Below are 26,591 nucleotides of genomic sequence, written 5' to 3' on the forward strand. Positions count from 1 at the left end.
ACGGCACTGCGTAGGATCCTACGGTCTTGGCGTGCATCCGTGCGTCGCTGCGGTCCGGTCCCAGGTCGACGGGCACGTGCACCTTCCGCCGACCACTGGCGACAACATCGATGTACTGTGGAGACCTCACGCCCCACGTGTTGAGCAATTCGGCGGTACGTCCACCCGGCCTCCCGCATGCCCACTATACGCCCTCGCTCAAAGTCCGTCAACTGCACATACGGTTCACGTCCACGCTGTCGCGGCATGCTACCAGTGTTAAAGACTGCGATGGAGCTCCGTATGCCACGGCAAACTGGCTGACACTGACGGCGGCGGTGCACAAATGCTGCGCAGCTAGCGCCATTCGACGGCCAACACCGCGGTTCCTGGTGTGTCCGCTGAGCCGTGCGTGTGATCATTGCTTGTACAGCCCTCTCGCAGTGTCCGGAGCAAGTATGATGGGTCTGACACACCGGTGTCAATGTGTTCTTTTTTCCATTTCCAGGAATGTACTATTAGGCGCTGAATGGTTAGACGTCCACTATTGTTCACAGGACGTTTGGCTCGGAGGCTTCTCTGCTATGTGGAGTAGCATGTATGGTGATCTGTGGCACCTCTGCCGAAAGAGCACAGTGCTGGTGCACGCACAAGTGTCCCGGAGCACACCTCTCATCGTGCATTGCTCAACACGGAGCTCCGCAGCACACCACCCCCACGTGTTCACATGTTGAGGCAACGACATCGTCAGTTACGATTGCAGTGGGCACAGGGCCATCGGGATACGACCGTCGATCAATGGAAAAGTGTCGGCTCTTCGGGTGAACCACATTTTTGCTACACTAGGTCGATGGTCGTCATCGAGGTGAACGGCGGCTTCAAACGTGCAGCGACCCACTGACACTGGCTGGTGGGAGTAGTGTTATGGTGTGGGAGGCATTCTCCTGCACTTGCGTGGCACCTGTGGTAGTAACCGGAGACACATTGACAGTTGCATACTGCCTGCATCCCTTCATGGTTCAAATGGCTCTGAGCACTATGGGACTTCTGAGGTCATCAGTCCCCTAGAACTTAGAACTACTTAAACCTAACTAACCTAAGGACATCACACACATCCATGCCCGAGGCAGGATTCGAACCTGCGACCGTAGCGGTAGAGCGGTTCCAGACTGTAGCGCCTAGAACTGCTCGGCCACCTCGGCCGGCCATCCCTTCATGCTCGGCGTCTTCTCCGACGGCGATGTCATCTTTCAGCAGTATAATGGTCCGTGTATCGGACCGAGAACCGTGCTACAGTGGTTTGAGGAGCAATATATTGAACTCACGGTGATGTCTCGCCGACGAAATGCGTCTGATGTAAATCCTACGGTAGCCATCTGAGTCGCTATCTGGTGCCATCACTGCGTAAGCAAATCAGCTGCCCGTTATTTACGCGAATTACATGAGCTGTGCCAACAAACCGTCGGGGCCACGTGCGGTCTAAGGCGCCTTGCCACGGTTCGCATGGCTGCCGGCGTCGGAGGTTCGAGTCCTCCCTTGGGCATGGGTGTGTGTGTATTGTCCTTAGCATAAATTAGTTTTAGATAGATTAAGTAGTGTGTAAGCCTACGGACCGATGACCTCAGCAGTTTGGTCCCATAGGAACTTACTACAAATTTCAAAATTTCCAAAACGTCGGAACCCTGTTACTCGAAATCAGTGATGTATTTCGTTCAAAAGACGGACAAACTGGCTATGAAGCAGGAGGTCATACCTTTTGGCTCAGCAGTGTATATGCGCCGTCAGGGCTAACATCATCATTCAGTGCAGAGCACTCTTCACCCGCCCTTGCAAGGGACTTCGTGCGATGCGGTGAGCGAAAAGGGGGAAGAGGGCTAGCGGACGCAACTTCGGTAGTGTGCGGCGAATGATGGTTGGGATGGCTCTGAGCACTATGGGACTTAACATCTGAGGTCGTCAGTCCCCTAGACTTAGAACTAATTAAACCTAACTAACCTAAGAACATCACACACATTCCTGCCCGAGGCAGGATTCTAACCTGCGTCCGTAGCAGCAGCGCGGTTCCGGACTGAAGCGCCTAGACCCGCTCCGCCACCATGGCGGGCTGTGCGGCGAATAGGAATATGGATGTAGCACGGGTAGCACACTTGTGTAGTCTGCGCAGTTGTGTCTAACTGCTATGTCAAGGCAGCGTAGTTTATGCATCTTCCTGCTAAACGAAAGACCCGGTTTAGAACCCCAGCGTTGATAGAAATTTTCATTTGTCACCTATGAATTTTTTCGTTGCTCGAATGCGGCAGAGGTCAGGATTTCTTCTTTCTCAACATTTCCTCTGCAACGAGTATATAATATGTGTCTTCAGTGCCACTGCTTGTATGGGTGCTCAGAAAGTAAGTGTGTGGTTACCATGTACACTATGTTGGGAATGACTTCCACGAGTGACTATACAAGGCTCAACCCGCCTAATTTTATTGGGAATCCCTTTCTGTCCACCTGGCTATGGTATGCTTCTCATGTATGAAGCTATTTCAATATTTAAATCTCCAATCAAGCATTGGCGTTTGCGGTACACTACATGCTATTCCCCAAAGAAAAAAGTCTGTTGGCGTAAACTCCGAGGAGCTAGGCTGCCATAGGTTCTTTGAGATGAAAATTTCGCCAAAAAACTCTTCCATAATACGCATAATGTGTTGTAAGTTCTGTTAGCTGTAGCGTCATCTTGTTGAAACACTGAGTAGTTGGTTTCGTCTTCCGTCAGATGGGCGATATAATCCTGGATCATTAAACAACAACGTATACTGTTCACGGTTTCGTGAAACAATAAACGTCAGACGATGAGCCGTATAATATCGCTAACCAGGTCCTATTATAAAACTACATCTTCCACAAGAGTAGCGAAACCTTACTTAGCTTCCGAGAGCTAGTATTCAGTATGACAACAGCACTCTATTATCTGATGGCATCTGACGTTACAAAGGATTCTAAGTATCGTAGGTTTTGATATTCAACACCTGTAGCAGGTGCCTACGAATATCTGCCCCTACATTTCAACATAAGTTACTCTTGGCCTCCTTTAAATCCAATGGGTACTTCTCTCTCTGACTGCTTCATTTTTTCCCCAACCCGCCACAAACCTCTATCTTTTTAAAAGTTATTCTTTTTGCTCCTTCTCACAATGGAATTTACAGAATGCAGATTTCTCCCGGCTGCCCATGCAGTGACCACGCAAGGCGTCCCACATCTGTCCCGCACTGCAGCTGCTTCCCAGTGTGTACCTGGCTGCATTCTGTCCCTTTCAAGGAAAAAAAGTTTTTTGAACCACTTGCTATTCTCGCCGTGCAGTTCTCGACTTCCCACAGCCAGCCAGCAGACCCAGCTTACACAGAAACGTTACACACATCAGTCACAGCATAGACTTGCAATAATGAAGAAGTTACTAGATTTACAATCGCTGGCATTTGTTTCAGTTACATGTACACTTTCATTTATCGCTCGAAAATTGAATTGAATTTGTAGTCTAATTTGATGAATGGGTCATTAATTAGATTACAGAGCAGTTATGGGAGACACTGTTCCATAACACTGTCCCTAAATGTATTGGCAATATACATGCCATTTGGGTATACTGAGCGCATCCAAAATAGGGCAGCACACGCAAGTCTGGGCTTTTTGAATTTCTCGCGGTCGTAAGTAGGCTTCTTAAATTTCCCATCATTCTAAAATTTGGAGAAGTGAGGTATTTCCATCATCTTGGATATTTCAGTAGTTGCCCTGTCTTGGATTTTCTAATTTCCTGCCTTGCCATCTTCGATTCCACTATCTTGGAATGCGATGTCATATACAAATACGGGGAGCAAACTCTGTGACAGGTTTTGTCCCAGAGTGCTCATTGCATCTCTACTCAAGAATCTATCTTATTCTGAATGCAAGACTTTACTTTATTCGCAGTTAGTGTAAAGTGTACCTTATATATCTTTACATCATTAAATAGTTAATATCTTTAGTAATTAGCCTTGGAATAATTTCATTTTTTAATTGTAGCTAGGGAAAATTTTCCTAACGTTCTTCAAAATATTATTTGTTAAATAAGGAACAACCCTTTGCCTTCCTAAGCCACTGACAGATGACAACTATACCTCACAAACACAGATAAAATTATTTGTGACTTATGGCTAAATATCATTACAAATGAAACATAAACTTGTTTCTGTGTTTGTTGCTGCAGTCAGAACAGATGAAAATAGAACAGAATTTCCAATTTTAGCCTATTACTTATATAAATGAAACTTAATTTAAGAGAGGGGTAAAAGGAAATTAAGTTTGACCGTTTAAAACTAAGGTATCATCTTGTCTCACATATTTTTCTAAATCTCACAGACTTTTTAAATGATATCTTCCAATATTTAGGGTTACTTTGGATGAGTCTGAAGATCTTATATGAATGAAATTCAAGATATGCCTTGTGAGAGCTGAACTCAAAAGAAATAAAACTAAGACAGATTTCAATGTAATCTCCTATAAACCTCAAAGGCATTGAAAGTGAATAACTAGTTCTTACTGGGCAAAACAGGGAAAGGAACACGCCAGAGTGGTATAGAAAGCTGTTTTGATTGTTCACATAGGCACTGTGCTGAGTGTGTTTTATTGATATAATTTTGTTTTCATTTTATTTGTTGTTATGCAGATTCCTAGGACTGATAAAAATTACGCAATAAGAACATCTTTAATTGAAATTTGTCTAAAATTAAGTTTTTAAACCATCAGCAGAAAGTTTTCTTTTTTGATCATGATTTAGATATGTGTCTATTGCATACAAGCGACTGCCATTGCTGAAGAAACTTAGAACTATACTATTCTCCTGCACTTATCTCATTTACTTTTGTACATTTATATTTATTGAAAACAGACTGTTGACTTTATGTATTTACACTACTTTCATTTCTGCAGCTCTGGGATTCAAGCCACCTTTAGGAGGTATGTATTGTCCACATAACCAGACTTTTTGTTATTGTTGCGAATATGTTCTCAATTGTGCAACAGTGTCTTTACAGCAGCATTTATTATGTGAGATGCGATATCAGAATCCAGTTTCGATGAGCATGCCATGTAATCAACTGACATCAAATGGTTCAAATGGCTCTGAAGTCATCAGTCCCTTAGACTTAGAACTACTTAAACTTAACTAACCTAAGGATATCACACACATCCATGCCTGAGGCAGGATTCGAATCTGCGACCGTAGCAGTCGCGCGGTTCCAGAGTGAAGCGCCTAGAACCGCTCGGTCACCGAGGCCGGCTCAACTGACATCAAAAGTTTTTATGTATGTGTACTGAATCATTACTTCAGAGTGTCTTGGTCCATCGTTTTGGCCTTCTCCCTGAGGTCTCATTCCAGAACAGTACGCACCCAGTACGTTGGACATGATGATTGTACAAGAATTATGCTGTAATAAATAATACAAAAGAACTGTTAACATAATGACAACTGCTACTCTTATAAAATTTTCGTTACAAAATGGACAGAATTACCACAGACTCTGAAAGGAAGCAAGATGTTGGCAATTATTAAATTAAATCTTTAATGCTTGTTCTAGTGTTTTATTAGGAAATAGTCACAGAAGCGACTGTTGGGTGGAATGTTAGTTTGATACTCTTTGAAAGGAGATGAAAAGAGACATTTCTCCCTTCTGTGGAAGAGTTGATGGATTCCTTGATAGAGTAATCCCCCACCCCACTGTGTCCCAGCATTGCCAGCTGTTGAACCCAGCAAGGTGGCGCAGTGGATGGCACACTGGACTCGCATTCGGGAGGACGACGGTTCAATCCCGCGTCCGGCCATCCTGATTTAGGTTTCCCGTGATTTTCCTAAATCACTCCAGGTAAATCCCAGGATGGTTCCTTTAAAAGGGTACAGCCGACTTCCTTCCCTAATCCGATGAGACCGATGACCTCGCCGTCTGGTCTCTTCCACTAAACAATCCAACCCAGCTATTGATATTACTTTCTACATAAGATGCAGTTGAGAATTCGCAGGCAACATTTTACGTAAGGCTTTTCTGTGACTGTTGCTAGTCTCTATTGAAACTACAAGTTTCCAGTACACAGTCACAGTATGTTTTACATTATTTCCACTCTGTGTGGGCCGCCCACTTAGAGTTTCCCACTGGAGTTTCGAGTCCTCCCTCAGCCATGGGTATGTATGTTGTTATTAACATAGTTTAAGTAGTGTGTAAGTCTAGAGACCTCACCAGTTTGGTCCCATAGGAATTCACACACACACACACACACACACACACACACACACACACACACACACATAGCGAGAGAGAGAGACAGAGAGAGAAACACTATGATGTATGAAATCATGATTTGTAAAGCAGTCAAGTAAAAGAGGAAAGGTACAATGAAAGATTTTAAATGGAACAGTAGGAATTGCAGCTGACTAAAGGTTGGACTGGTAAGGGATGAGACACCACTCTGAAACTCCTTCAACATAACAGCTTAGAGTGTAATCTGGACAGTTCATCGAATTTCAGAAATGGCTGGAACTTTCTATGGAGAAAACGCCACCCACAAAGCGCAACGTCCAGTACGGTGACAAGTGACAAGCCACTCACCTTCCCATTCACGCCTGACCTTCTGGCTCAACGGTGAGTTCACAGGTTCCAAGGGAATGATGTTTTCTTCAACTGCCACTCCCTACGGGCCTGCTTCACCTCTATATGTACCTGCTGGTTTCAGCCCAGGTACCTGGCAGAACACCACCACCTATCCACAATGTGGCCGCAAGAGAAATGCAGTTCGTATATTTTACGTAAGCTTTTCACCTACATGCTTATTTTGCCTGTAGAGCGCTAAGGGTATTGGATCAGTTTACAAACATGTTTCCTTTGTATCATCTCATACGATACAGGGTCTTCCAAATATCCTATAGCTCAGCATGACGGATTGTGAAAGCATCTGGTAGGCAGACTCTGAGGACACAATCAGAGATAACCATCGAGCACCCAAGGGATCCTCTCTGTCTAGATACATTTCAATAAACAATCTTAAAATTCATGTGTTCATGTAAGACGTTAGTAAATATACCTAAAAAATTACAATCTTTAAAATCAGTCAAATTTAAAATAAATAATGGCTTCTACACATAATATGTTGGTGAATTACTCCATCTGTGGTGAAAGGCTTAGTATTCGCCACAACCACTTTTAAAATACAGCTCTTTGTTCGGTTCCCAAATGGTCCCACTGCTCACAGACGATTATCGAAAAGCCACTCTTTGAGTGGGAGACAATCAGTATGGTATGCTGGCAATTAGATTTTACAAGACATTTTGTAAGCTTGTTGCACAGTGAGTAGCTTCTTTGTTTTATTTTTATTTACAATGTGATCCATTACAATATTTGTAATATTCCATGTATGTGTTGTGTGTGTGTTTGTTTTGTGTGATGATGACAGGGGAAAGGAGAGGGTGAAAGCCAGTGCTGGCACATGGCCTGCTCCTCATGAATGACACAAAGGGGGCTACCAAACTAAACATCCCCATCCAGCAGACAAACCACCATCAACAGTGCTGCATGCCCCCACTTCGTGAGACACTGCAGAGAGCTTTTGTATTCAAACGAGAACACTGGCGTAGAGCCTGGTGACCAGGAGCTTTACGCCACCACCTCTCCTCCCCTCGCCACCCAAATACTGTCAGTAAAAACTTTTTTCCGCCGCCAGAATCCAAACTGCCTTACCACCAGGTCAAGCGCCACTGCACAGGATTGCATTAGCGACCTTAGCCATGGAGATGGGTTACGGCAAGCAGCTGCCATCAGATTAGAAGTGGTGGGTGGCAAGCTTCGGTGAAGAGGCTCTGAATGCACCTGTTTCCAGCCTAATGCCCACCCACTGGACCTCCAAATACGATGGTCTAGAAGGTCTGATCATCGGAGATCCATAATGAAGCTGGGACCAGACAAACTCTCTTTAAAACTGGGGCAGGTCTGCTCGATCTTCTTCCCAAACTCTGTGTGCTGCACGCTTTAAAATTTCAAAAGCTTTGATGGATCGAGAGCAAAAGTTCCTCAGATGTGGCAGGCACTTGAACGCCTGATGAAAATGGATGCCCATATACCTCACCGACGCCTTCATATTTAAAAAGATGTCCCTCAGTTTCAGTTCTGGAAGACGGAAAGGATGACGGGAACTGTTAACAAGCAACACCTGCAGTTTATTTTCTGACAATTACTTGAATCCAGGTCTGCGTGCCCATCTCTCAAGTCATCTGCAGTTGGTGCGTACTTGCTGCAATTGTGAAAGATGTATTGAAAACTGGAAAACTCTCCGCAACTAAAGCGCCCGAACAGTTCATTGAGGTATTGTTAGTTATAGCCATCAGAAACCACGTCACAGTTGAAACATCTCCTTGAGGGATATAGTTTTCTTCCATAAAAGTATTCATAAAACTTTACTAACTAGATACCTAAAGTGGGGAGGAGAAACATGTAAGAACATGAAGACGTTCCTGTACGTCTTTTTTGTATAAACATGGGACAACCTGTAGCACTGTCTGGTAGCAGAAGACAACGAAACACAGCTTCAGTAATGGTTTTGTGATGAACTTTGATTGCAAATGTCAATGGATATTCAAATATATTCAGTAGTCAACGCTCTCTTTCCTGTCATTTGAATATCAGACGCACTTTATATTGGCAGAAGTAAGCAAGAATGCCAGTTAAAAAGGCCAACAATCTTCTAAATCGCCATTTTTTTTTCGTTGATCAATGTCCCTACAGGTTTTCCAGTGGCCGCAACGGTTCCCCCTCCTGTGCCAATTTTTCGCCCCAGAGCAGCAGTTGCGCCCTCCGTCCTCAGTTGTTCTTTCCGTATATTCCAGTCTCTGTCTTGCCCTACGATTTTCATACTCTGTAATTCCTTCAAGCATCATAATAGTTATTCCTTGATTCTTAATACATGAGCCATCATCACGTTTCTTCTTTTTGTAAATGTTTTCCATATAATCTTCTCCGCTCCCCATTCCGTATCTCATCAGTCCTCGTAATTTTCAACATCCTTCTATAGCACCACGTCCAAAATGCTTTGACTCTCTTCTTTCTGGGATTTCCTCGTCTGACAAAAAGCTGCAGTCCAAACACACATTTTCAGAAATATCTTTCTCAAAACAAGCGAAATTTTTTTGATAACAATAGACTTTCTCACAAACCACGTTTCTTCCGCACCTCACTATTTTCGCCTTTCTTCGATTTACTCTCAGTCCATTTTCTGTGTTCTGTAGACCATTCTATTCAGTATGTTCTGGAAATATTCCTTGCTCTCACTGACATGAAAAATGTCATCTGCTAATCTTATCCCTGGTGATATTTCACTCTGTGGTTCAACCCCACTCCTGGACCGACCTGACACTGCTTCTGCGATGTACACGTTGAACAAAATGTTCAAATATTTATGAATTCCCATGGGACCAAACTGCTGAGGTCTGGGGTCCCTAGACTTACACACTACTTAAACTAACTTATGCTGAGAACGACACACACACCCATGTCCGAGGGAGGACTCGAACCTCCGGCGGGAGGAGCCGCGCAATCCGTGACACAGCGCCTCAAACCACGCGGCCACTCCGCGCGGCCGCATTGAACAGTGAGAATGAAAGATTTTATCTCTGTCTTGTACCTTTCTTAATACGAGCACTTCGTCATTTGTCTTCAGTACTAATTGTTACTTCTTGATACTTATACATATGTATATTTCACGTCTTTCCGTAATGCTCACTGTTATTTTCTCAGAATTTCGAAAAGCACCATTCGACATCGCCTGAAGTTTCTCCTAGGTCTACAAATCCCATAAAATAGCCTTAATTTTTCTTAAGTCTTGCTTCTTCATAAAACATAACGTCAGAACTGCCTTTACCTTTTCTAAAGCAAAACCAACGGTCACGTCCATAACTATTTTTCCATCCTATGCTATTTGTTCCTGAAACTTGCATTCATGAGCGACTGTACTGATTGTGCAATAAGTCTCGCATTTATTTCCCTTTACTACCTTTGGAATTGTACCGATGATATTTTCGAAAGTCTCCACCACAACATGAAAAGTCGTTTTGTTTCGTTTAATCCCAGCGCATTTAGGAATTGCAAAACTTGAGTATCTATGTCTTTACCTTATTCAAGCGCAAGTCCTCCATAGCTGTGTCAGACTCTAACTGTAATAATGAACCCCTTATTGACGTCTGATTCTTCTTCCTGCTCGTCACTGACAACTCGTTTCCCTCCTAAAGCCATTAAACACCATCTTTCCACATATCCTCTCTCCCCTCTGCGTTTAACTGCACTATTAATGTTGACACTCCTCCATTTAATTCAACGGATGTGGTTTTGATTTTTCTGTATGCTGAATTTATCTTTCCCGACGATCATTTCTTTTTCGATTTATTCACAATTTTCGTGCAGCTTTCTTGACATGGTTTCCCTGTGCTTAGTTCCTAAGTACATATTGCTTTATTCCTGTATTTTCCCGAGTATTTTCCTACTTCTTTCATTCGAATATCAGTTTAAATATTTGTTCAAATGGTTCAAATGGCTCTGAGCACTATGGGGCTTAACTTCTGAGGTCATCAGTCCCCTAGACTTAGAACTACTTTAACCTAACTAACCTAAGGACCTCACACACATCCATGCCAATGGTAGGATTCGAACCTGCGACCGTAGCGGTCGCGCGGTTCCAGACTGAAGCGCCTAGAACCGCTCGGCCACTGCGGCCGACAATATTTCTTCCATTGCAGAAAGTTTTTTCTCAGTTATTCTACTCGTACCTACACTGACCAGCCAGAACATAATGGCCTACTATCGATATAAATCCGTCCAGGCGATAGTGGCGTCAGCCGGCGAGATATGGCTGCTGATCAGACGGTGCATGTGGTATCAGTGAGTGTGCTGTCTGTGTGTAGAATTGTGAAGGCGCGCGCTCTGTCTGAGTTTGACCGAGGGCAGACTGCGATGGCGAGGAGGTTAGGTACGAGCATTTCAAAAACTGCAAGGAGAGCTGTGGTGAATGTCTTCAACGCCAAGGACAAACCACTTCCAGACGTCGTAGGGTTGGGCGGCCACCTCCCATTACAGATGTCGGATGTAGTGGGCTGGGCGGACTGGCAAAACAGGACAGGCTGCCAACTGTGGCGGAACTAGCACGAGACTTTAACGCTGGACAGGGCACAAGTCTGTGTGAACTCACAGCGCACCGAACACTCCTAACGATGGGCCTCCGCAGCCGGCGATCCATGCTTGTGCTAATATGAACAGCACCACACTGACGACTTCGCCTGGAATGTTCAGCACTGGGCAGTGCAGCAGTGACAGAGCCTTGCATGGCTGTGTGAATCCCGATACCTTCTTCATCCCAATAGCAGGGCGCGAATCTGTCGCCTTCCAGCGGAACAGCCCCTCGACACCTGTACGGCGGTACGGAGACAAGTTGGCGGCGGCTCCATTATGCTCTGGAAACCACTGACACGGGCATTCGTGGGTTCAATGGAGCTCGGCCAAGGTGTATCGTACACTGGATGGCACAACACATACACCCCCTTAGAACGAACATGTTTCCCGACGGCAGTGGCATTTTTCAACAAGGTAATGCCCCATCTCACAAGGTCAGGACTGTGACGGAGTGGTTCGAGGAACACACTTCCAGCTTCTTTGATGACCCCTTCCCCTTTAACTGAACTACCTACTGTAATATTCATTACAGCAGATCCACCCATTTTCAGATTCTCCTCATTGCCACATTTAATTTTCTTGATAATTCTCTTTATATTCAGCCTATTGTTTATCCTTATTTCATTGTGGTCTAAGTCTATATCTGCCCCTGATTAAATTTTACAATCCATTATCTCATTTCGGAATCTCAGCCTACCAATAACGTCATCAAGCTGATATCTAGCATCCACTCCAGGCGGCGTCTTAGTATACTTCCTGCTTTTATGATTTTTGAGCGGTGTATTCGCTACCACTATCTGATGTTTATCACAGAACTCTATTATTGTCTCTTCTCTCCCCTTCATACCACCGAGCCAAATTTTGCGATAACACTGTTTTATGTTCCTTCTCCTACCGCAGCATTCAATCTTCCCCTGTTTACTAGTTTAGCATCTCCCTTAGATACTGAGTTGCCTATCCGGTGCCGTCATACATTTTCTCTACCTCTTCATCTTTTGCTTGTAAAGTCCACGTGTGTAAATGAAATACTGTTGACGGCACTGGTTTGATATTCTTTCATCATTTTCTTTAACTCAGGAAGTAACTTTATAGCCTGTTCTACCTTCGCAGATGCCAGCTTTTCCTTGGTACTCCTGTATCTCTGTCCTACAGCATAAAGTATATTACATGTCCAACTATTCCTTCTGCCTTATTCTTTCAATGTGCTTTTTCATTTTATCGTCGCATTTTACATTCTTTCTTTGGTGCAAAATGTATTTAATTCTGTCCCCATTTGAGAACTGTTTACTTGTTCTCTCAGAGTACATCTGCATCTACGTGATTACTGTGCTATTCACAATTAAGTGCCTGGCACAGGGTTCAATGAGTACATCCTTTCACTGTCTGAAAAATTTCGTTTCAGCTGACTGTATCCTCCTTTGGCGTTTCTTAGTTACTTTCCAAGTCTCACGTCCACGTGTGAGGATAGATCTTGCCATTACTTCGTAGAATTTGGTTTTATATCTTTCTTGCTATCATTGGGTAATGTTCCCTGTATAGTGCCACGTATCATTTGAAACTTATTTAGCTTATTGGATATAACGTTACGATAATTGCATCATATCCTAACAGCATAAAGTGAGATTCCCTTTGCAAATGATTTTCCATTTAGCACTATTTTAGTACACTTTGGGTATTTTCCTTAAAAGGTCATAACTTACGTTGTATTTTGTGATATGTTGAAGCTGAGGAGTCCGAGAGATGTAGAGTAACTTGTAAATAATCGTCCATTTTTTGTAAATTACTTCGTTCAAATTTCTCTAAGTACTATGGGACTTAACAAATGCCTCTGAGCACTATGGGACTTAACATCTGAGGTCATCAGTCCCCTTGACTTAGAGCTACTTAAATCTAACTAACCTAAGGTCATCACACACATCCATGCCTGAAACAGGATTCGAACCTGCGACCGTAGCAGAAGCGCGGTTCCGGACTGAAGGGCCTAGAACCGCTCGGCCACAGCGGCCGGCAAATTATTTGGCCATCAGCAAATAGTACAGCATGTAAATGTGTATTTCTAGAAATTAATTTTATTCCTGGACTAATTTATCATTCAACTGTCTAACAGTATTGTCAGTACGACATATATATTAAGTAAAGTGAGTGAGAGACGGCACCCTTGTCGTACATCTCTGTTAATTTCTATCGGTGCTGTTCTCTATCTGCATGCATAAATTAAAATTCTGTTTCCAGAATGAGATTTTCAGTCTGCAGCGGAGTGTGCACTGATATGAAACTTCCTGGCAGATTAAAACTGTGTGCCCGACCGAGACTCGAACTCGGGACCTATGCCTTTCGCGGGCAAGTGCTCTACCATCTGAGCTACCGAAGCACGACTCACGCCCGGTACTCACAGCTTTACTTCTGCCAGTATCTCGTCTCCTACCTTCCAAACTTTACAGAAGCTCTCCTGCGAACCTTGCAGGACTAGAACTCCTGAAAGAAAGGATACAGCGGAGACATTGCTTAACCACAGCCTGAGGGATGTTTCCAGAATGAGATTTTCACGCTGCAGCGGAGTGTGCGCTGATATGAAACTTCCTGGCAGATTAAAACTGTGTGCCCGACCGAGACTCGAACTCCCGAGTTCGAGTCTCGGTCGGGCACACAGTTTTAATCTGCCAGGAAGTTTTAAAATTCTGTTATTCAGTTAATAAACTTTTTGGCACGTGTAATATTGTCCCCTTGGTATATTTACTGTCTCCATAAGTGGTCCACTTGCCTGGAATCCTAGTGCTGAACCCCTATTACTTCCGTTATAGGGGGCAGATGCTATTGACGATATTGTCACATACACAAATGACATCCTAGTAGTAGTCCTTGCAGACTCCAGGGCGAGACTTGAGGAAAAAGTGAATGATGTGCTTGTCCAGATGCAGCATTGGTGCAAGAGCAAGAAACTAACTATAGCCGTTCATAAAACCACATACATACTTCCTCAGAGAAGACTTTCTCTTACCAGAAATCCTTGCCTGGTGCTTGACGTAATACCTGTCATAGATATTTAGGCACTCTTCTAGACGAGAAAAGGAACTTCCTACAACACGTAAAATCTGTTCCTCAGAAAGCAGACAAAATCATGCATGAGATTGCCCATGCTGGTACTACTGACCAAAAATTACCGTTGCACGTAGTGCGGCCATATTACGAAGCTACTGTGGGCTTTGCTGCCAGCGCCTGGGCGCATCGCCTTAGACTAGGCAGCTACAAAACAATACTGTGGCGTACTTCTGAGGCTCGCCGCTGCCTTTTGCACTACACCTGTGGAGGGTTTAGTTGTGATCTTCGGTCTACGTGACGTGTATGTCGTGGTACGTTACAGAGCGCCGCTGTGTTGGTCGGGACGCGAGCAATATGATCGTGTGTACTACATCACAAGGACGTATCTTCCTGATAAAAGACATTTAGGACCCTGGAATTGAATGGCAGTCTGACTGGGACCCTAGAAGCACTACGAGACGTGTTTACAGCGTATTCCCAAGCACCTGGAACAGGCTCAAACTGCGCGACGTTACCCCTACTTGAGGTGTGGTGCACCTATTAACAGGTCACTGTGCATATCCCACACATCATTGTCGAATAGGATGTGGCAACGCACCAATCTGTGAGTGAGGTGAGGAAGGTTCGGCTAAGCATGTCGTTCTCAGATGCCCCTTTTTCAGGTAGGGAGAGAGACAGCAAACAATTAGACTGCGATCTGCGAACAATCGTAGGTGACCAACACTTGTGGACTAAAGTCAATATGATAGCACATCAGATATCTAAAAGGAAACTGCCTACTTTTCGGTCTATAAGACCAAGTGGACGCTCTGAGTATCAAAATAGTGTCAACAGGTCAAAGAAGCGTTTCCTTAATTATAGGTAATGATAGGCACATATACATTTAATTAACAGAGACATATATATATGAGCAAATAAGAAAAAATAAAAATAAAATAAAAACGAAACGGAAGAATTCTATGGTCAACCACATCGGTATGCACAGATTCGAGGATTGCTGAGCCAAATAAGTGCCAGTGTGGGTGATGTAGAATAGTGTAGCAACAATATGTTTGGAAGTACGTGTAGTAGTTACTCGGTAAACCACGAGTTGTTCTGCGTCTGCCAGTAACATATCTAGTAATGTAAGATGAAAGTTATTCACTTGGAACTTCAGTTAATTCCCTTTATTTCATGTTATTTTTTAAATTGATTCTTATTTTTCAACTCTTCTGTTTTATTTCAACATTAATACTACCAAACGTTGCTGTTAACATAGATAACATAAAACTGTATGTCACCATGATTAATGAATATGTACGACCTGTTTAGAGTTTCCAGATAACAGGTCTGAAATTCGTAGTAAAATATTGAACCAAATAGAACTGAATTTTTCCAGTCTTCTGTTAGTCCATCTCCTCCTTGTTCCTCTTTCTCCATCTCCTCTACCCCCGCCCTCTCTCTCCCTCTCTTTCTCTCTATCTCCTCTGTCTGCTCCTGCTACTCCTGTCCCAGTTTATGTGCTCTTCCCCCTCTCTGTTCATTTGCTAGTCCTTCCTGTCCATCCGCTTCTTCACTCTGTGTTCATGTCCACCTCCCTCCATTTATTTCCTCCTTCACTTCTCTTTGTCCATCTCCTCCTGCCCTGTTTCTCCGTCAACCACTTCCATCCCTCGCTCTGTCCATCTTCTCCTCCCTTCTCCATGTCCATCTCCTCCAACTCTTCTTTTACTGTTCATCTCCTCCTCCCTCTGCTCTCTCTCCATTTCCTGCTCTTTCCTTATCCTGTCCATCTCCTCATCCCCCCTCTCGCTGTTCTGTTCATTTGCTCTTCCATCCAATCTTTCTCCTTCTCGTTCCTTTCTCTGTCTATTTCCTCCTCTCGCCTCCATCTTCTCTTCCTCCATTCCCCTGACCATTGTCTCCTCCCCCTCTCTCTGTCTGTCTCTTCCTCCCCCCTGTCAAGGTACATCTCTTCCTCTTTCCTTTTTCCATCTTCTCGTCCCCACCTCTTTGTCCATTCCCTCCACTTATCATTCTACGACGTTTCCCTTTTTTTTCCATCTACTCACACACTCTCTGTCTGCCAGTCTTCTCCTGGCCCACTATCACACCCACACCAGCAGGATACTGCTGGCTCACACTGCCACAGTATTTATTATGCAAACTAACAAGTGTATCACATTTGACAGCAATAGTTGCAGGGTTTTAGGATAAACTTTCCACCTATGGCTTTGCTTGCGTACATGCAAGTCAAATATGTTTCACGTATATTTAAAATTTTGCACGTGTATTTCCAGACATATTTCACTTGTATCTTTCGTGAAATTCGCCCTGCACTTTCATTTTCCCACGGCTCAATGTTTGTGACGTCGCGTCTTCTGAACTGACGGGAAAAAAGTCGCAGCAGCACAAAATAATTAATGTAGAGATATGAAATCTCGGGAATAAATTTCTTTAGATGAAATATTTAAATGATTAACTTTGCAGTATCACAGTTTGATATAGGTGCGAGGAAAGCAATTGGAAATGTGAAATGCTGAAACGCTGGCATACAAATTAACTGGTGTAAGCCCATAGGATGTCGAATGTAAGCATGCAGACGTGCATGTATTGTATTGCACAGGTTCTGGATGTTAGTTTGTGGGATGGAATTCCAAGTCTGTTGCACTTGGTGAGTCAATGCAGGGAAGGTTAATGCTGTTTGTGGATGACGCTGGAGTGCTTGTCCAATGATGTCCCATATGTGTTCGATTGGGGACAGATCTGGCGATCAAGAAGGCCAAGGAAATATGCTGACACTCTACAGAACATGTACGTGAGCGAGCGTTATCCTGTTGGAAAACACCCCCTGGAGAGCTGTTTCTGAATGGCCAGACAACAGTTCGAATCACGAGACTGACATGCAGTTTTGCAGTCAAGGTACTCGGGATAACCACGAGAGTGCTCCTGCAGTCATAAGAAATCGCACCACAGACCGTAGCTACAGGTGTAGATGCAGAATGTCTAGCACACACACAAGTTGGGTGCTGGTCCTCAACTGGCCTTTTTCTTGTCATCTTAAAGGCATTCTTGACTAACAACTACTCACCACGTCCAATATCAAAGGTAGGTAACACTCACGACCGTCACGGCGTGTATTTAAAGGAAGCTCAATTTGAAGCCTCATAGTAACGCTATTTGTGCCACTCTAATGCGACTGGCTCGAGATCCGATTGGTTGGTTAATTTTGGGGACGGGACGAAACAACGAGGTCATCGGTCCCATCGGGTTAAGGAAGGATGGGAAGGAAGTTGGCCATGCTCTTTCAAAGGAACCATCCCAGCATTTTCCTTTAGCGATTTAGGGAAGTCATTGAAAACATAAATCAGGATGGCCGGACGCGCATTTGAACCGTCATCCTCCCGAATGTGAGTCCAGTATGCTAACCAATCCAGCACCACACTCGGTCCGTAATCCAAATAGACGTCATCGTTCAGCTGTCTAAACGCGTCTACAAACTTTCGTTTATGTCGCACAACTGCTTCTTGGTGGTGCGGCTTTTTTTTTTATTTCGTTAGTGTATTTCTGTAGATACATTCGGTGACATATGTGTATACTGTCTGCGAAATATTTTGCGAGTAGAGTCAAATGTTCAAATGTGTGTGGAATCTTATGGGACTTAACTGCTAAGGTCATCAGTCCGAAAGCTTACACTCTACTTAACCTAAATTATCCTAAGGACAAACACACACACCCATGCCCGAGGGAGGACTCGAACCTCCGCCAGGACCAGCCGCACGCTCCTTGATTGTAGCGCCCTAGACCGCTCACCTAATCCTGCGCGGCAAGTAGAGTCAACAGGATAGAAATAATAAATTAAAACGTCACGAATGATGCGACAGTTTATCACGCATCTTTGTTTTGGCGTCATATCTCCTCAACGGCGTGCCCTAAATTAAACATTTCCGTGGATACATTCAACAGCGTGCGTGTTTATTATTTGAGAAATGTGTTGCGAACAGCGGTAGCAGTATAGAAGAACTTAGGTTAAAATTCATGATTCATGCGGCAGTTTTTCAGCGTGAACTGGGAAAATGTAGTAAGTAATAAACTTTCTGCTTTCATCATTTTGTGACTGTTGTCAGCGACAAAAGGTTTTGGAAAAGGTTTGACATTATGTGTGAAGTTTCTTGGAAGTCGTTAATTGTTCTTTCTGAAATGTGAATAAAGACTGGATATTCGTTCGTCATGGGCTACACACCTTTTTCACCTGTACCTATTTGACAGGTAGGTGTTTCTCATCCCTACATCGATTATCTCCAGACAGAAAGTTATATGTGTGCAAAGTTTGGTTCAAACGGTTCAAATGGCTCTGAGCACTATGGGACTTAACATCTATGGTCATGTCCACTAGAACTTAGAACTACTTAAACCTAACTAACCTAAGGACAACATACAACACCCAGTCATCACGAGGCAGAGAAAATCCCTGACCCCGCCGTGCAAAGTTTGGTTGAAGTCAGTCCAGTATTTTTAGACGGTATGTGGAACATAGATACATATGTACATCCGTTTTTATAATACGAACGGATTCCTGTCTTTCCATGAACTTTTTTGTACTTCCTCCTGTCGTCCACCAATTGAATTATTTCCTTTTTTATCCAAGATTTCATCGTATCTACCCTCCTTGTACCTATGTCTGTCTGTGCAACATCTGAGATTGCCATTTTTAGAGATGACCACTCCTCTTTAACTGAACTGCGTATTGTCATGTTGTTTATAGCAGTACCCGCACCCTTAGCGAACTCCACACGCGTCCCATCACTCCTGAGTACATCAGTATCCCACTTCCTTCCATTTAGACTCTTCCAAACGATTCTCCTAAAGCTCTGTCGACTCTTCATCGTTACTGCATTATGATATGAGTCTATATATGCTCCTGGGTACGACTTACAATTCAATATCTGATTTGGGAACCTCTGTCCGACCACAATGTAATGCACCTGGAGTATTCCCATATATCCAGGTGTACCTCCTCCTCTTCTGAATGTTGAAATGAGTATTCACTGTCACCATCTGAAATTTATTGGAGGTCTCAATTAGTTTGTGTCCTCTCTTATTCTTACTACTTATCCTATATTTTCCGGTAAACCTTTCTCGTATTTCTTCCCCTACAACCAGATTCCAATCCCCCACGTTTATTAGATTTTAATCTCCCTTTACATACTGAATTACTCGTTCAATATCCTTAAAATTAACTTCCCCTATGTACTCATTTTTCGATTCCGACGTCGGTATATATGTATAAACTATCGTTGTCGACATTGGTTTACAGTCGAAACAGATGAGAGCAACCATATCACTGTTCACAGTAGCTCAATTCCTCTTCAACTTTCTTATTTATACCTAATCCTTCTCCTGTTATACCATTTTCTCCTGCTATTGATATTACCACATATTCGCCTAACCATAAATCCTTACCTTCTTTCCGTTTCACGTATGTGGCACCCTCTACATCTACTATTGAGCTTTTGCAACTGCCTTTTCATATTTTCACCTTCAGAGTTCTTACATTCCTCTCCTCAGCTTGTAGAATGTTACTCGCTCGTTCATTGGTCCTATTTTTTCCTTAGGCTGGCCTACCCCTTGTCAGTCCCCTCCAAGAGATCCGAACAGGGGACTAGGCGCCAATGGAGAGATCATAATGACAGTTTTATAAGAGGGTTGGAGCTAAAATAGTGTCAACTAATTATTTTCAACCGATACAAAAGAGTCACATGTTTGCCCCTGTTTCTGCCCTTCAAAGTAGTCACCAGCGTTGTGTAGAACCCCTTGCCAGCGATGTGGAAGGCGTAATATACCGTTAGCAGAGTCTATTCTGTTGATGGTGCGAATGGAGCGGTCTGCTGCCTGTCGAATCTCTGGAATAGTTCTGAAGCGAATGCCACGAAGTGGTTCCTTCATCTTTGGAACCAAATCAAAGTCACAAGGACTTAAGTCCGAGGAGTATGGTGGATGGTACAGTACTTCCCAGTCCCATCGACCAAACAGAGCAACCACAGCTAGCGCTGTACGCGTCCGCCCATTGTCGTGCAAAATGATGGGTGACTTGTTCAGAAAGTGTCGCCGCTTCTTTCACAAAGCTTTAGAATTCAATTAGTATCCTGGTCTCCCATTCCTATTACTTAACCAACATTTTCCCGTAAATCTCTCTTGCATTCCTACAGCTCCTCTTGTTTCTCAGTCACCCTTAATTATTAGATTTAGAACGCCTTTATACACTGAATTACCTATTTAGTATTCTCATTTACTCTTTCTATCTCTTCGTCTTCTGCATGTGATGTTCACTGGGTATCGATCCAATTGATGTTCAATGGGTATCGATCCTGTTGGGAAACTCCTACCACTGATAAAAACAGAATCTGAAATTGGTGCTAAGGCTGGGACTTGAACCCAAATCTCCAGCTTATTGTGCAGATCTGTTTCTCACTTCAACTGTTCAATTGTGGCTACTCCAACTGCAACTTTAACCATAGTTCATTGCCCTCCCTGACACACTCTCCCCATCTTAATTTTCCCTTTCTTAAATCGTGAGTATTGCTGAGGCTCTCCGATATTGGAATAGAGCCCCAGCTTTGTACATAATGGAGAAATCCTGCCCTTACCTCATGCATGAGACGTGGGTTCAAGCCCCAGCTGTGGCACAAATTTTCATTGCCTCAGCGTCTGTCCTTATCGAAGACAAAATATTGAGCTGTTCACAGTAGCTCACTCTCTGCCTATACTATTTTATGCTACTGTTAATATTACCCTTCATTCGCCTGACCAGAAGACCTTTTCCTGTCTCCATCTCACGTCATTGACCCCACTATGTCTAGACTGACTCCTTGCATTTGTAGTTTTCGGCTTTCCAGCTTCTCTACCACATTCAGATCGCTGACAATCCATGCTACGAGCTCCTACACTGTTAAGATTTCGTTGCTTATTTACTCACGTTTTCAATCTCACCTCCCCCTTGCCAGTTACTTCTCAGTTTCAAAGTTTGGGAAAATATCATCCACACAGTTCCAAAGAATGCGAGAGCTGACAAGCGCAGGAATTATCGCACAATCAGCATAATAGCTAATGCATCTACGCTGTTGTAAAGAATAATATACAGAAGAACGGAAAAGAAAAGTGAGGATGAGGTAGATGACAATCAGTGTGGCTTTAGGAAATGTAAAGGTGTAAGCTGGCTGATGTGCCTTAAGGTCTTTATGAAAGAGGATAACGTAGCTTACGTGCCATTGGATAATGTATCATAACTGTCATCTCAAGCTCAGGGTGGTAAACAGGCATACCACATAGCTATAAATTTTGGTCCTGTGTCAAATTAATTAAAATGACACTATGATGTTACAAGAATACACAAATTAATATACATAACAAGTTTGGGATTTATCCTAAAATGATAAGACAACCTCTCCCGTTCTCATTCTACATTTTAATTTATCAAAGCTTTCAAGGTTCACGTCATAAATACAAAGGAGGTTTAATTACTTGCAACTCCCAACAAATTAATTACCATGTAGACATTGAATATGTAATTATTAAAACTTTATCTCTATATATGAAAATTTTATGAGAAATGAAACAATTAAACCTTTATCAATGATAATTACATCTATGTTATTGTAGCTGAGCAGTAGGCTAAGTTGGTGGAGAATGAACTTTATCTTTTAAACTAATCAAAACTCTCACGTACTCAATGGAGGGTATGTTAGTAATTAACTATTGAATTTCTATATTCAAAGCATATACAGGTTGGAGTGAGCAAATGTCGACTCAACATTTTATCTCGCCTAAAGCGTGTTGGAACATTACCATTTGGGAACTGTGGCAGCGTTGTCTCCATGCTGAATCTGAAACGCTAATTCCCTACTCTGGCCTTGACTGAATTCAATCAGTCTTAACTTCCCTCCACTCCGTACAACGTTAAATGTTCCCTAGTCGAAATTAATGGCAGTTTCACACTCGCTAAAGGGATGGAGCGACATGCACAAATCTCAGCCCCCACAAATTCCCGCAGGAATATGCACTGCCGCTTTGCGTTTGTCGCCACAATACGTGAAGCATACCTCCCTCACTTTGCAAACGTAAATTTTGAGTCTCAACATCTTCGCTAATTTTACCACACGCATGTATTTTACCTGCCACTCTCTGTGTGTTAATTCTCAAAATTGTTTTATATGATGTTACGCTCCCCACCATGGTTCTACGTCACACAGTATCACGTCAGCCAACTGCTTCCTCGTTATGTGTGAATTCTTACTTTTCTTGCTCGGGTCACTGCTAGCCTCGTTGATGTAGTATCACCATTTACCCACAGTCACGGCTGCATTTATTCTAAAAGGTATTATATTCTGCTCACCTTATTTCTTTTTGCATTGCAGTTGGGCCTTCTTTTGTTAATATTAATTGGGGTTTCTCTTTGCCATTAGCCACATGCACTGGTCTCCAAGATGCGTTCACTTTATCTGATTTACACATGCCCCTGTCGTTATAAGGGTAGACATTGTTTTGTTATTCAGTACATGAGATTGCCATAATTACTTCCTGTTGACAATATAGAGTTATTTTCTGGGGATTTTATTCTGTATTGTACGTATGAAGCTTACGTAACGTCCGAAAAATGTGGACTCCTCACATATGCCATCCCTTCCGACTTGATTTTGTGCTGCTGCGAGCAATGGTTGGGGCATTGGTCATTGCAGTGCAAAATCGTAAGCTCAATTAATTTTTCATTGTTCAGCTACTGGTCTACCTTATTCTAGATGATCTTGTCTTAATATCCTGAAATTTTAATTTACAATCAGGCTTTTACATGGTATTTTTTCTAGACAATTACTGTTTTACTTGACAATCTTTTATAACAGTTCTGTTGAATTCGGTCCTATAATATTTCGTTATTCTTACTATTAAATTATGTCGAAATGTTTTGTTCACCCTTTATTGTCCTTTGTTAATAATAATTCCAGGCATGCCATAGTTATCAAACACTCATTATGTTGATTATGGTAGAGGATTTGAAGTTAAGGAAATGTTTTGTTTCTGTTATCTATAGTCTCAACACTTATATCTCTTATTTTATTTAAACTGTTACCATATTTAAATAATTAATGATTTTCCACAGTGCCAACTTTACATTTCTTTTTCTTATTTATCTTTGCAAACACGTTTTCTATCTCTACTATACTCAAATATTTTTTGACATGTTTAAATTAAATGAACAGACTTCATACATGAAATACAAAAATAAAAAATATGATGATTTAGATTAAATAAAGGAACTTTACACATGAAATACATAATATAAACATAGGGTACATTTTCCGATTACATTTAGGCCTACAATTTGCAAGTGGAATTACAAAAATACAATTAATTACAAAATACAATTGTGCAGCAGTACAGATTTAATTTATTTACCGGTATTTTAATTATTTTGTTGGAATGAGTGTCTTTTTCCCTCCTTTTAGAATATTACCATGACTTTGCCACATGCATCACTTTTTTCATCACTCCTTCACTTAATTTTGGGCTGAGTTTCTTCTCAACTCTAGTGTTGATCAGTGGTCGCTGATATTGATATCATAGACTCTGCTGTTGCTGAAGATTGACATCTACAGTTCTGAGTGTTCGATTACAACTGCTGTTACATAGTCAATTCATCCAAGGCACTGTAATAAGGTAATGACTTAGGTTTACTTGTCCCTCTTTCATGTAGTTGCCATCGAGAATGTTGAGTGTAACTCCTCGACTATAGTTACAGGTCGATGTATGAAATCCCCCATATGCACTCTGCTAGAAGGTTTGACCACCTTTATTTGTTGAATAAATTAATTTTTAAGGTTTGTTGAATATTACTTGTAGTTGATTTGCGAAATCTCATACTGGTTTTCAGGAAAAAAGGAATCCTCTGTCTTCTGCCGTCATATTGGGACCCTCTCTTCTCTTCCTTTCTTGGTTTATTTTCACGTCTTCTTTCTTGGAACTTGCGCTTCTCGGGCATAGGGATAGGATTTTTTGTTCAGAGAAAATTAATTGAAAGGTTTACCAGTTATGTTTCTTATGAGATATTAAGTTAGACTAGATCACAGAAGGGATAAATCTGCCTTCAGATATACACTTGTCCATTAGATAATTAAGAGAAATATTGTGTGTTTATTTTTCCCAGTGGCTTGTGATGATAATGTGGGCTTAGTTTGTTTCTTGTCGTTATTGTTGTCGCTAATGGGGTTTGCTTGCTGTCTTTGCACGTGTGCACCCCAGGTGTCCTAATTGCTGTCTTTCCCCAATCCTTTTGGCAAATGGGGTGAAGCATATTCTTTAACATCCACCTGGCTCGTTATGCATCTTAATGAAAGGTATGAGTCAGTGAATTCTTTCCCTTGGTCACTGGTTTGTTGTTAACACCATGTTGCGCAATCGTTTACTCTCACTCAGATCCATAGCTTCCCATCGACTGTGTGTTTTTAACATCAGCTTGGCTGCTCCTTCCTTACCCAGAAGCTGGTAATGAAGTGGCTCTGCGTCTTCTTCACCTCTTGACCGCTAATTACAGTTTAATTTTACAATAAAGTTAACACCAATTAATTACATATATAATACAACATGAACTTTACATCGATTAATTATATAGACTTTTACATAGATTTGAATCAATGAACATGTACATGAATAACACAATAAATATTTAAATGACAGATATTTAAATAAGATTTTCATAGTTACTTTACTAAAATTTATCATTTATATGTCTTTACATTATTTTATTTTGGTTTTATGGTTCCTTCATTTCATGTACAAGTATGAATTGTGATATGTGGATTAGTTTGTTGCTTAGTCATGCTATTACTTTCCTTTTATTAATCTTTTCTGATCTACTTCACCAATTTAATTGATTAGTATTATGGGGCTTAATTTTGAATCATTACTTGTTTGTAGTTCTTCTTGTTGGCATCTGGATTTCTGCTGCAACCTGTAACATATCTTTATTTGTTCTATATTACCCAAGATCTATTTGTTAGTATTCTCATGGCTAATTGCCTTATGATCAGTGTAAAATTATTTTCCAATGTGCCTGTAGATTGGCACGCTATTCTTCAGCAAATAGTGCTGTGGAATGTCAATCAATTTCTTTTCTTTCGATTTATGTTCGACTTTTATCACTTCAGGATCTTCATTCTTTTTGTATATGTCATAGTCATTATTGTCACTATTAAATAATTCCTCTGATATTGTCATTAACTCATTTCCACTATCTATAACTGTGTTGACGCCAATACCCTTTACTATTACACACAGTATCGGACTTATCTCCGAAATACTCTCTTCTTTGTCTTCCTCCATGAATATGTCCTCAATTACTCCATAGTTTAATCGATGTATTTGTGTTTTTGTTCAGTAGTTTGGGGGGAAGTACTTTCCTTTTGCAAATTGTGTAACTATATTCTCACTCCTTTTAGATAAGCTTCTACCTTAGCCAATCTAGATCTTAAAACATCATATTGACACCTTGCTCTCTCTTTTAACTTTTGTCTCCTCATCACACATCCATGTGATCGTATTTAATTAGGACTTTAAAACATGACAACTATTTTTTAAATGTTATTGTACCTCACATTTAGATTCTACATTAGGATTGTTGGTATTCACACCCTAATTCAACAATTAGTTTTCATCTTTGTTATCTGCCACTGAAGGTTGCAAATTCACATCTTCAGCTATGGCGTTATTTATTGCGATGCTATTTTCTGTATCTAGCTTGGTGATTACATACTCTCAGTAATATTGCCGTACTATTTCCTCATATGTGCCACAATTATGCACCCCTGACTGATGTATCGGACTTTCAGATACTTCATTGTTTGGTTCGTTTTTTGGCCTAGACTATATACTTGCTCTATCAATGGCCTATGATCTACCTGTTCTTCCCTGTTCTGTTCGATTCACTGGATCCATAACGCTTCCGACTATTTCTGTTTTTCTTCCAAAGTGTTATGCATGGATTTTAACAAATCTTGCAGCGTATCAAGCTTTTGATTAGGTGGACTTGTTCGTACAATCCTTTTTTATTTCTGACCTACACTAGCTGTATTTTGTGGGTTTTTCTTATCATCTTGATCAATTGTACTGTGACTAATTACATTGGGATGTGTGTTATCCTGTGAAGAATCGTCTTTCGTCTGTGCAGAATCAAACATCTGCGCCAAATACATTAATGCTTCCTCAATATTACTTGGTTCATGATTAGGTAAAGCTAGGAGTTCGTCCTCTTTGTCCATATCTGTCCAATCTATCTTGTCTCAGCACTGAAGTGTCGGTCCTGATGCTTTTGATGATCCTTCTCTCATT

At 41.9% G+C, this 26,591-nt stretch overlaps 1 protein-coding gene across 1 annotated transcript in view; it reads left to right on the plus strand.

Annotated features, from left to right (window-relative positions):
• Window positions 1–26,591, plus strand: part of LOC126442678 (uncharacterized) — a 161,075-nt gene that overhangs the window by 123,196 nt on the left and 11,288 nt on the right. The window contains exon 5 of the mRNA XM_050090730.1: window positions 4,927–4,953. Within this exon, the coding sequence (XP_049946687.1) occupies window positions 4,927–4,953 (27 nt within the window). The remainder of the gene's footprint in view (window positions 1–4,926; window positions 4,954–26,591) is intronic.

This window comes from Schistocerca serialis, unplaced genomic scaffold, assembly GCF_023864345.2.
Source record: "Schistocerca serialis cubense isolate TAMUIC-IGC-003099 unplaced genomic scaffold, iqSchSeri2.2 HiC_scaffold_1400, whole genome shotgun sequence".
In the NCBI taxonomy this organism is placed as follows: domain Eukaryota; kingdom Metazoa; phylum Arthropoda; class Insecta; order Orthoptera; family Acrididae; genus Schistocerca; species Schistocerca serialis.